The sequence below is a fragment of the Thamnophis elegans genome, chromosome 5 (assembly GCF_009769535.1).
Source record: "Thamnophis elegans isolate rThaEle1 chromosome 5, rThaEle1.pri, whole genome shotgun sequence".
Classification (NCBI taxonomy): domain Eukaryota; kingdom Metazoa; phylum Chordata; class Lepidosauria; order Squamata; family Colubridae; genus Thamnophis; species Thamnophis elegans.
In genome coordinates, this window is record NC_045545.1 from 11,732,918 (window position 1) to 11,745,541 (window position 12,624).

The following is a 12,624-nucleotide window of genomic DNA, read 5'->3' on the forward strand; positions in this document are numbered from 1 at the left end:
TTCAGGGGGAGGGAGGGCAGGGGGGAAGGTAAACATTTATAAAAAAAATTTTTTCTAAAAATTTTCAATTTAAAAAAAAACTGCATGATTCTTATTGCAATTATTCTAAGGTGCTGTATGTGATCAATACATAGCCATAAGTCTGGCTTTTGTCGTGCATGTTAATTAAGCCTCTATTTCTGAGGTGCATTATTTGTTAAGTTACCTTCATCTAGCATATCTTAATTTCATGTCAACTTCGAAGACTGTGATCTAAATAAATAAAACTAGTACTCTTTGGGAAAAGTCCGCCCTTACATTGCTTCACACATAATTTTAAAAAATCCCTAATAAATGATTAAATAATCTTTTACATCCTGCTCACATTGAAGTTACGTGCAACTGAACACTAGAAGTTTTAAAGAACAAATGTTAACCAAACATAGCCAAGAAATTACACCCTTTGACAACCATGTACCCAAAATTCCTTTTCCCAAGAGCACCAATTTTTTACCACTATTTGCTGCTGGAAGGACAGGTTTATCAGGAAAACTGAATGCCCTGCTTTTATTAACACCCTGCCCGCCAAGGTTTACTGAATAAACTCCAACTGACCGGGCTCATGCAGTGTGAACATTATAAGTTAACATGATAAGCCACAATGGCTATGTTTCAGAGGACAAGCTGAGCCCAAAACAACGTGCTCGCTTATAGCCCAAGCATTTAAATCACTACCGTCATTTCAGCTGGGCAACCTGTAGTCCTCTCAAATGTTTACGAACTGCAATTCCCGGCATTCCTGCCGAGGAGTCGCTCTTATCTCTATCGCCATCGGGGCAAAAGGATAGCTTAAACTCTCTCTCTCTCTCCTCCGGGCTCGCGACGCTGACACTGCTTGAGTTCCAGAATTCACGTGTCTTAAGTGTCCTCTGGAAGGAGACGTGCTTTTGCTGAGGAGCGGCTTGCAAGCGTTCAAGTGTTGCATTCCCCGGAGCGAAAGCAAAACGACTCCTTCTAATGCAGTGTTTCTCAACCCTTGAAGATGTCTGGACTTCAACTCCCAGAATTCCCCAGCCAGCGAATGCTGGCTGGGGAATTCTGGGACTTGAAGTCCAGACATCTTCAAGTTGCCAAGGTTGAGAAACACTGTTCTAGTTGCATGTTGGCATTTCCTCTCTTGATGATGTATGAGTGGGTGTCATGAAATCCCTCCTAGACTATAAATTTGAACTTGCTATACCCCAGAAAATATTAATAGGTCAAATGAAGCTCATAACTGATAAGTTATCTTTAACTCAAAAGTGGTAGTTAAGCTTATGTTTTGCTACACGTTTCCTCAAATAAACATATATGTAACTTAAGTATAACTGGCAGCAACTGATAAAGAGCGTATATGTCCCTATGATTTTGTTTTTAATATATGTTTCTTAGGATTTAGTCATTTTCAGTTATAAAGAATGTGGTCAAATCTGTTTGGGATCTGCTTTTGGAGACTTAAAGAGTTATAGAGATATTTTCAAATACAGTAATGAAATGTCTAACTCAGTGCCATGCAGGAGCGGCTTGCAAGCGTTCAAGTGTTGCATTCCCCGGAGCGAAAGCAAAACGACTCCTTCTAATGCAGTGTTTCTCAACCCTTGAAGATGTCTGGACTTCAACTCCCAGAATTCCCCAGCCAGCATTCGCTGGCTGGGGAATTCTGGGAGTTGAAGTCCAGTCATCTTCAAGTTGCCAAACACTGTTCTAAGGCATTGTGCAACGCCTTCCCAGCAAGGCTTCCTTTCGGCTCGCGGTTTCCCTTGCCTGCCTTAACTAAAGCTTGGCGCCCTGCCTCTGCTTTCGCTCTCCCTCCCTCAGCTCTGCAGCAGCGTCGGCGGCAGCTCTCGGCCTACGGCTGCAGCGACGCACAGGCTGTGGAAGGAGGAGGAGGAGGGAACCAAACGGGAGGCTTTCACCGGGCCTGCGCCCCACAGCCAGGACCGTCCTTGAGCCTCAAGCTGCCGTTTCTTCCTGCAAAGCCCTTCGGGCGTCAGGCGGAGCTCTGGGGTTGCCCAATCCAGTTCCTCCCTCCGTAGTTTTGAACCTCTTCCCTTCTAGAGTTCTGTCCTTTCCTTCTCTTCCTCTCTCTCGGTCTGGAGCCCTCCCGGCTCCGCTTGTGTGCCAACAACACCCGAGCCGCCTTTGCCCGCTTGCGGGGGTGAGTGAATCAAGGGCGGCCCTATATTTATAGACAAACAGCGGTCGGGGATAATGGGGGCGAGAAGGGAAGGGGGCTGGGTTGCACCCTGGCGCCAGGACAGGTCGCATTGTTCAGATGGAGAGTGACAGGTGTCAGCCCGTGGCGGCCCCAAAGGGAGAGCGCCCTCTCCCAGGGCTCCAGCTGCAGACCCGCCGAGTTGGGGGGTCTTGCCTGCAGCCGCGATCAAGTTGCTGGGAGGAGAAAGTTTGGGCGCCTCTAAGCCTGTCCCCCACTTCCCCTTCCCCTCCACCATCCTTCTTCAGCTCTTGACAAGTTGTTTTATGTGGATTGAGGAAGGACGAAATGTAAGTGTGGGTCTGTCATTGTGACTTTCAAGGTGACCCGGGGGCTCAAACCCATCTCTTCATTTCTCAGCCTGGAGAAAGAAAAAGAAAAAAAAAAAGGGGGGGGGGGTTTAAATATCAAGAGTATTCTAAACTATCAGCTGGAGAAAGAAAAAGAAAAAAAGGGGGGGGGCACACAACAACCCAGCTCTCTTGTGTATTTAACCTTTGGTTTTGTGTATCTGGTTCTTCTCCCTGTTTAGGGATCACTTCCACCTTTCTGGAGTTCGTTTCTGCGGCTGCCTACAAGAGTGGGAAAGTCTAAGCAGTGAAAATGAGCCATGCTAAGCACACCCGGGTTCTTCTTCTCAACGACATGGAGAAGCTGGACAAAACCCTGTTCCGGCTCGAACAAGGTCGGTATCCCTAAAGCAGCTTCCTGCATCTTTTCTCTTGGTTGAGCAACTCTACTGGGGTCCTAGTTGTCTCTCTCTTTTTTTTTGCAATAAGAAATGTAAATGGTTGCCATAGCTCAGTCGATTTATGTTCTCTGCAAGTGAAGCTTTAGAGGGATCCCAGCGTGGACACCGTAAAAGCCTGCATTTTTATTACTTTCAAGAAACAGAAAGAGGTGCCACCATTTGTTGAGACACAACTGGTGGAACTATTTTAAGAGAGGAGACTTTGGCCAGCTGCGTAATGCATAGAAGCATGTATGTTGGAAAATAAGACTAGGTAAATTCAATGGGATACATTTCCCTTTTCAAACAATTATCATATAGTAAACTAAGTACTGTTTGCCTTATTGAAGGCAGTAGATATGGTATTGCAAATAAATTCACTGATAGAAAATTTCTGTTCTCTAAAGCTTCACAATAACTGTGGAGTCATTTTGCTGAGCGATTGGGCTTCATTAATAAATCTGTCATACATTTGCAGCTACTTAAGCTAAAGTAAGAATCAATCTAAGAACTTCCTTCCAAGTAAAATGGTTTTAAGATTAATGGGGCATCTTTTACAGCAAGAAGAACATTCTGTTCCTTGATATATTAGCTACAAATCATTTGGGGAAAATATTTGGATTATACAGTTTTTAGTATAAAGGGTTACTTTCAAGCAGACCTTTCTATAGTAAGAAGAAGCGTAATGGATGTCTGGTGGTTCATTAAAGTTCATTACAGATAACATTTTATTTTAAAATGCAAAGAATAAAATAAAAAAGGCAACTTTGGATGTGATGCTACAGTGAAAAGCCGTAATATCTATTCTTAAATCCTATTCCTCAATATGGAGCTCTTTTAAATGTTTTCCTAATTCTACTTGAGCCAAGTTGGCAGCTCTCCAAAAGAGAGAGACTGATTTCACAGTCCAGCCCATGAAGCTAAACTTCACTCACATAGTTGGATTGCTTTAAATGTTATTCTAAGTACACAGGAGCTATTTGCAGGAAAATGGTTCCTGTGCATTGATAGTATCTTATCAACTCTGTCACAACTGAAATAAAACATTCATCTTCCTTTTATTTGTGGACAAGAAAGTTGCTAAAATTATATGTCGTTATCACTGTCTGAAAAAAAAAAAACAAGTTCTTAAACTATTTATGCTTTTACTTGCAACATTTTAAATGAAGTTAATGTGTTTACTTTCTATAACTGTTGGAGCAGTGATTCTGGGTAACTTCTAGTGATGTAAACCTAAAAAATTATAAAACTTAGACCTATTGGTGAATCTTTTCCTGAAATCAGAAAGATCCGAATACTCAAAACAAATGCATTTTATTTCAAATATTAGGAATCTGCTATTCTGTGATCCTGAATGATTATGACAAAGTTATAATTTTATGTCACATGCATAAAATTATTGCTTCCAAAGGATATGTAGCTGATTTGAATAATACAGTTTTTAAAAGTCAACACACTTTCTGGGAAATAAGTTATTATGCAATATTATCTTTGTAGTCCAGTCTATGTTTAGCAGATGCGATAAATATAGACCAGTCAAACTTTAGCAAAAGCATAATGATCAAATGTAAGACTAATGAAAATGGACTTCTTTAGGATTAGACTTAACATTACTTTCTTTCTTCCTGATTTGTTGTGGTATTAAAATATTGTAGTTACAAGTTCTTCCCTTTTTGTATCTGTCCAGATTGGGATGTACTATACATTAGGTTGTATTGATTATAAAATATATATTTGATCTTTAAGTTCATTTATTTTAATAGTTGGCTAGTAGGCCTTTTAAAATGTCACCAACAAGAGTTTTCTGGGTTGGGAAAAATGAGGAAGGGTATCTAACTGGCTAATGGAGGGTGATGAAAAATAGGTCCTCTTATTCATAGCCTGCCTCTTACTGTCACTTTTCCTGGGATGGCAGGCAAGGGGAAGGAGAGGTATTGTTTGTATAGAAAATGGTAGAAGCCCCTCTTGCTACATAAGAATGGGATGGATCATGCCTCCTTGGCTGGTGGGGTGGGGGGACAATGGAAGGAAATCCAAGTGATCACAAGTGTTTATTTGGAGCAGGTGCTGAGTTTTGTTTCAAATTATAGAGTCCCTGGCAATTTGCAAAGCATTGTGTGGACACAAATGCCTTAGATAGAGATCCAAGACAAGGCTTTTTTCTAATAAACGTCTGTCTTGCTTTCTTTAGGTTATGAGCTGCAATTCCGCCTGGGTCCTACTTTGCAAGGCAAGCATGTTACAGTGTCTACAAACTACCCAGCTCCTGGAGAATTGTTTGATCGCCACAAGTTCAGATGCTTAACTTGGCACAACCCAACAGGAAAAGAAGATGATTCTGACAAATATTGTAAATTAGAACTCCAGATTTCTGGATCATACCAATATTACTTCACTCATGAGTAAGCAAAATCTAAAAACTTGTGGAAGTATCATAAGCAGTTGTCTTCACTGTGGGGACACGGAAACTAAACTTGTCTTGATATGCTTTTTGGGTATCTGTGGAACAGGCCATATACCAAAGGAATCTTCCTGTGTCAGAGAATCTTCAGCTTTGTCAGGTTCACCTAAGGAGATAAATGAAGAGAGCTCTCCATAAGACCCAGTCTATACCTCGGACTGATTTACACAGTTCCCCACTCTTAGAAATTGACATTTTCATTCCAGTGAGATTACTACATGCATTTGCTTTGGCATACAGGCATTGCTTCACATATTTTTTTTTCCCTTTATTTGTATGCCGCCCTTTTCCCTGGGGGGACTCAGGGCGGCTCACAATTCAAAAAGGGAGGGGGGGAAAGACAAACAGTATTCCAATATGGAAACAATACAACATATTAAAAGAGAGCACAACAGTCACACAATTCGGGTGGGGTTGGAATCTTAACCCCAGGCCAGCCGGGACAGCCAGATCTTCAAAGCGGCGCGGAAGGATTGGAGGGTGGTGAGGGTCCGAATCTCCACGGGGAGTTCGTTCCAGAGGGTCGGAGCAGCCACCGAGAAGGCTCTCCTCCGGGTAGTTGCCAGTTTGCACTGGCTAGTAGATGGAATTCGGAGGAGGCCTAATCGATGCGATCGTATCGGTCTAGTGGAGGTAATTGGCAGTAGGCGGTCTCTCAAATACCCAGGCCCACTACCATGAAGGGCTTTATAGGTGATAAGTAGCACCTTGAAGCGCACCCGGAGATCGTCAGGCAGCCAGTGCAGCTCGCGGAGGATAGGTGTAACGTGGGTGAAGCGAGGTGCACCCACAATCGCTCACGCGGCCGCATTCTGGACTAGCTGAAGTCGCCGAATACTCTTCAAGGGCAGCCCCATGTAGAGCACATTGCAGTATTCCAGCCTAGAGGTCACAAGGGCACGAGTGACTGTTGTGAGGGCCTCCCGGTTCAGGTAGGGACGCAGCTGGTGTACCAGGCGAACCTGGGCAAATGCCCCCCTGGTCACAGCTGACAAATGATGTTCGAAGGTCAGCTGTGGGTCCAGGAGGACTCCCAAGTTGCGAACATGTATACTCAATTTTGTTCATTAGAGTGAATCATAGTATGTGAGAATGTCCTTGAGAGAGAGAAGAACCAAGAGCAGCAACAGATTAGGCAATGATCAGACAACTGATAGCTTATCCTGCAGAAACAATAGGGGCATGGCATATGTTTCAAATGGGTCTGTCCCAGATTTCTGGGACTGTAAAGAACAGGTGTTCATTCAGACTCAAAAAATTCTGTTACTGTAACCTTAAAATAAATGTAGTGTTAATGCTGCACTCATAGTTGGTGCTTCTTATCTAGACTACCTCTAATGGCCAACATATAATCCAGTATTGCCTGCCATAAATAAGGGGGGGGGGGATGTAATAGCAATCCATCATTTGTCTACTTGAAAACAATTCACATTGAGTCAATGGGGCTTCCTCCCAGATACAACACTATATGTTTGTGATTCTAGAAGTACATAAAGTAGGTGAGAGGTTTCAAAGTGCTAAGACCAAACCACAAATAATAGAAATTAAAGTTAAATATCCTTATGGTCTTGGAAAAGCCAAAGATAAATCTGCTTGTGGCCTTAAAGTAAATCCCTATGCTTTTTTTTTAATGGTCCTATTGCTAACCTGTGTTTCTCACAGTTCATTATTTGACTTCAGCTTTATACCAGTGCAATTCTGCATATCAGAGAGTAAAGCCTAAGACCCAGGGCTTCAGAGACTTTCAAAAGTTTTTCAGGTGTCGCTTTCAGTGGGGAAAAATATCAATTAATTTAAAAATAGGTAATAGTCTTGTTCTAGCCTCTTCTATTATTTGAGAACTTTGGCTCCTAACACACTACTCAGAAGTGAGGTCGGCAGCCCTTGAAATATTACATTCGTAGCGGTTTCTTCTCGGATGCCAAGGCATAAGATTACAGTCTTACACCTTTCTTTTCAAGGGAACTTTTCTAGAGTGAAAGGATTGAAAATCCTTTATAAAGGGCCATAACATAACCAGTATTTTACATTTGCTGAGACCGCATGATTGAAGTGAAAATATTCTTGAATCTAGGTTGCTTTGGCTCTGACTTTATTTTTACATCATTCCAAGTGATTAAGTACGTTTTCTTGAATCATTTATTTTGTGATCTGTAACTAGAAAATTAAAAAAAAATGAATTGCATTTTCAAATAACAAGGCTAAACAAATTCTGAGTATTATTGATCTTAGTGAATGAAGGTAATGTCTATTTTCTTTGTATTGCTATAAAATCAATACGTGTGTCTTTTATTCCAGGAATCAGAAAGGTGGTGGAGGTTATCTAGTTGTTGATCCTATTTTACGTGTTGGTACTGACAATCATGTCTTGCCCTTGGATTGTGTTACACTCCAGACATTCCTAGCCAAGTGTCTGGGACCATTTGATGGATGGGAAGATCGTCTTAAAGTTGCAAAAGAAGCTGGTAATAACCTTATTTACCCCAGGCCAAATATTGACTTGAGATATAAGGCATATACTACTTTAGAGAGTCATTTGTGTGGTTCTACCTTTTGGGCTGTGTATTTATCATCTTTATTCTAGTAATACACTGTAGAGAATGAGGAAGATGACTTTGATGGAGGTAGAGAAAGTTCTGTTATCAAAGGATCGGGGGGAAAATATACCTTAAATCCCAAACAAGCAGAAAGTACCGTATGTGGAAGCTGCTCAGATAAACGTTTTAATAATTCACATAAGAATGGGAGGAGATACAGCACAATCAGACTTGCAAGATTCTATGTTTACAGTAACTCTGAATAAAACTACTGCTAACCTTTCTGTGGAAATCACAGTTTTGGTCTCCCTAAATGGGCTGACATACACTAAAAATTCCAAGCAATCTTTGATCTTAGAATGGGGTATCCTCAAGCCTACCTGGTTTAACCACTTTTTTGGGGGCATTATAGCTTTAGATCATAAATGCTATACCTAGTTTGTAATGTCTGTCCTCTTGAAAGCGGAAAGCATCTGTTTATACATTTTGTTATTATTATTTTACAGGTTATAACATGATTCACCTAACCCCAGTGCAGAAACTTGGTCTGTCTAGATCATGTTACTCATTGGCTGATCAGCTGGAAGTTAATCCTGACTTTTCATCTTCCAGCAAAAAATGTTCTTGGAATGAAATGGGGAAACTAGTCGAAAAAATGAAAAATGAATGGAATATGCTTTGCATTACAGATGTAGTCTACAATCACACTGGTATGTTTATTTTCATTATATTTATTATCCTTGTTGCTTGCTGATGTGCAAAGGGGCTGTAATCATTTTCATGTGTCCGAGTCCTGTTCCTTTTGGTACTGATTGAACTTCCTTGTTTGAAGAACCAGGGCACTGTTAAATCAAAACTTATGTAATTTTACATTCATTTACATTTTCTCTTTTAAAGTAACCCCAGGTTGATATTGAATGAAAACTACCCAATCAATATTTGACCTTAGACATTTGAAAATAGTTTTAACTTGTAGTTAAATCATGATTAGATGCTTCACAGATGGTTATTTCTAAACAAATGGTTATTGCAACCATTTATTTAGAAACTGATGAAATGATGACCCTGAAAAAAGTGACTTACAACCATTCCTTGCACTTATGACCATCCCAGCATTCCCACAATCATGTGATCAAAGTTTGGGTGCTTGGTAACTGGCGTGCGTTTATGCTGCTTGCAATGTACTAGGTTTATGTGTTCGTCATCTGTGACCTTCCCAGTCAGCTTCAGACAAGCAAATTGTTAAGCATTTGCTTAACAATTATATAATTCACTTAACTACCCTCACAAAAAAGGATGTAAAATCGGACAGAACTCACTTAACAACTGTCTTCCCTAAGTAGTGGAAATTCTCATCTCAATTGTGATCATAAGTTGAAGACCACTCCACAGGTGGCATTCAGGAGGTCTGATCAGTTCTGGAGAACCGGTAGCGGAAATTTTGAGTAGTTCAGAGAACTGGTAAATACCACCTCTGACTGGCCCCATCTATTGTCTGACTCCTGAGTCTCAGCTGATCAGGAGGGAATAGAGATTTTACAGTATCCTTCCCCTGGAGTGGGGAGAGGATGGAGATTTTATACAGTATCCTTCTCCTGCCACACCCACCAAGCCATGCCATGCCCACCAAGCCACTCCCACAGAACCGGTAGCAAAAAAGTTTGAATCCCACCATTGGGTTGTTGGCAAAAGTAGTGGATGGGACAACCCCCTAGGCATACTGTGCCTTCTAAGGCTGAGCCAGATATTCACTGCCTCACTAAAATAATTTGGAGATTATTTGAGTAAATACCACCTGTGACTGGCCCCACCCCCGTCTATTCTCTGCCTCCCGAGTCTTAGCTGATCGGGAGGGAATGGAGATTTTGCAATAGCCTTCCTCTGGAGTGAGGAGGGAATGGAGATTTTACAGTATCCTTCCCCTGCCACGCCCACCAAGCCACGCCCACCAAGCCACGCCCATAGTACCGGTAGTAAAAATTTTGAATCTCACTACTGAACCACTCGTAGTTAATTTAAAATCTATAGAACAGTCCTTTATTTCAAAAAGCCAATTTTATTTTCCAAAAACTCAACTTTTGTCTTTATTTAATTTTTACAATGTAAATGGTATGACTTAAATGTACACAGCCTTTCACATTCATGTAAAAAAACATTGAAGATTGAACGGCCTTTTAAAAATAAATTTACATATACTTTTGATTTTAGAAATTTTATTAGAAATTGGTTGTTACAGAGTTTTTCTTGGTTTTGCTCTTGAATTTTCCTTGGTGAAGCAAAGTTACAAACATAAAAAAAATTTTTTTTATCCTTATGAACTTCTTTCGGATTTGCTCCTTATTCAGCTTTGTCCTTTACTTTTGTTTTTTTTTAAAGAAAATATAAGTCACCTTGGTAAAGTGCCTAAAACCTTGCAGCAAGGTGTGCTATTAGTTGTGCATTTCTTGTTTCTCTAAGCTTCAAACAGTGAATGGGTGACTCAGCATCCCGAGTGCGGATACAACCTTATAAACTCCCCTCACTTGAAACCAGCCTGGCTTTTGGACCGAGCTCTTTGGCATTTCACCTGCAAAATGGCTGCAGGCAAATACAGTGACAAAGGACTGCCGCCACTTATTGAAAATGACCAACATTTGAATGTAAGAAAATACAAAAAATATTGATAGTGCATGTCATCCGTGAATGAAAGCAATGATTATGCCTACTTTATTGTAGCCCAGTTCTGGAATTTTAAATTTTGCTTCCAGCCTTGTCTCATTTTTCATCTTTGAAGTTGTTTCTTCCAGGATATTTTTAATGCATTGTTTGTCTGTTGGTTTCTGTCATATTTTTAAATAGTTCTCCTGTGCTTTTAAAATTACACTTCAGCATGTTTTCTGAAAACAAGTATTTTGTTTCATTACAATCTGCTTACCATGAATTATTTATTGATACTCTGTAGATGGCAAAAAAAAAGGCATCCTACATAGACGTGATGGCAAACCTATGGCATGTGTGCCAGAGGTGACATGCAGAGCCCTCTCTGTGGGCACGTGCACTGTCACCAGCTGTTCTTTTGGGTTCTGTTGTGCGCATGCACGCCAGCCAGCTGGTCCTGGGTGCATGCACATTGCAGGCATCTGCTCTTCCAGGTTCCAGTGCGCACATGCGTGCTGGCCAGTTGGCCAGCGTGAATCCTTTGAACCCAGAAGAGAGCAGCCTGTACACATGCGTGCCAAACCGGCTGGCCGGCATGCATGCACATGACAGAACCCAGAACAGCAGCTGGCCACTGTGCGCAAGCACATTGGCCAGCTACTCTCTTCTGGGTTTTGGTGTTCTAGTGCTCCAGCATGCGCTCTCCAATTTCAGCACTCAGTGCCAAAATGGTTAGCCATCACTGATATTTAGTAACATATCCACTATAGTTCTGTTGACATTAATTTGCTTTTAAAATAATAAAAAATACTTTTTAGTTCTTTGATTGCTTTTGAAAGGTTTACAGAGTCATATCATAAAGGAATGATATTTCATTTTCGAAACAAATACATTTATAGTGAATAGTGTTTGAAATGCTAATTTCTGTTTATTTGCTGACTTGACATGGTTCTTATTTTTCCAGTGTGTCCGTAAAATCTTTTGGGACGATATTTTTCCCAAGATAAAATTATGGGAATTCTTCCAAGTTGATGTTAACAAAGCTGTGCAGCAATTTAAAACACTTTTAACTAAAGGTAAACAAAATAACTCAGATTCTTTATAGTGTAAACATCAAAGAAACAATGGTTGGTATGAAAAAATACTTTCGCAGTCAAGGGAAATGCTTGATCATTTTTCTGGGTACATGGAGAAAAATAAAATTATCTTGATTTCAAAAATCACTTATCCCACATCAAAGATTATTAATGTAGTTAACAATCAAAATGTTAACAGAAATATTTGAAAACCCATGGAACTTTCATCCTGAAACTATCTATTGGAAAAGTGTAAAATCCATACAATTTTTGTTTGGTTAATACTATGATGAATCACAAGAACACTAAAGTTGCTATATGATGAATGGACAATCCCCCACCTGTGATTTAAGTTTTTCAATTCATGTTGGGTTTGGAGGAATCCTGAACTTAGGAGGAAAGCTTTATCAGTTTTGTCAATCTTTATTCATCATTAATCAGCACAAAGCAAATAGTGAAGCAAATATAATTACAACTTATAAATTAGACAGGTTGAATTAAAATGAATAATTCTTTGTGAATTTTAATTTAAAAGAATATTAAGAATTTTAACTTAAAAGAATTTTAACTTAAAAGAATATTAGGAATATAAAATATTAAGACAAGTGAGTCAGAATAAGATAAAAATGAAATTTTAAGGACTCAGTAAAATAATTTTTAAAAGATTTAAGAACTGTAGACTTACAAGTTAGCTCTAAGAAACCCAGCTTTTTCTATGATACAAAAGTGTCCATTATTACCCAGTGCTTTGAGCTATGCAAAAATTGTAAGTGGCCCCAAATGTTATGTTTCTACATCTCAATCAAGAAAGACATAGGGCAAAATACAGTACAAGTGTATCCTTAACATTGTGGTCAGATTTGGAAATGTTTTCTTAAGAACTTAAAAGAAGATGGATGTTGTGTGGACATTTTTTACTCCATTTCTGTTAAACTCAAAGTTCAAGAGGC

The 12,624-nt window shown here is 40.0% G+C and overlaps 1 protein-coding gene across 1 annotated transcript in view; it reads left to right on the top strand.

The window, feature by feature from the left end:
• The first annotated feature begins 1,915 nt into the window (after positions 1 to 1,915).
• The window catches only part of AGL (amylo-alpha-1, 6-glucosidase, 4-alpha-glucanotransferase), a 60,930-nt gene continuing 50,221 nt past the window's right edge, over positions 1,916 to 12,624 (top strand). The window contains 7 exon segments of the mRNA XM_032219047.1: positions 1,916 to 2,176; positions 2,766 to 2,918; positions 5,155 to 5,365; positions 7,723 to 7,889; positions 8,468 to 8,671; positions 10,419 to 10,600; positions 11,563 to 11,674. Of these exon segments, the coding sequence (XP_032074938.1) occupies positions 2,837 to 2,918; positions 5,155 to 5,365; positions 7,723 to 7,889; positions 8,468 to 8,671; positions 10,419 to 10,600; positions 11,563 to 11,674 (958 nt within the window). The 5' untranslated portion in view covers positions 1,916 to 2,176; positions 2,766 to 2,836.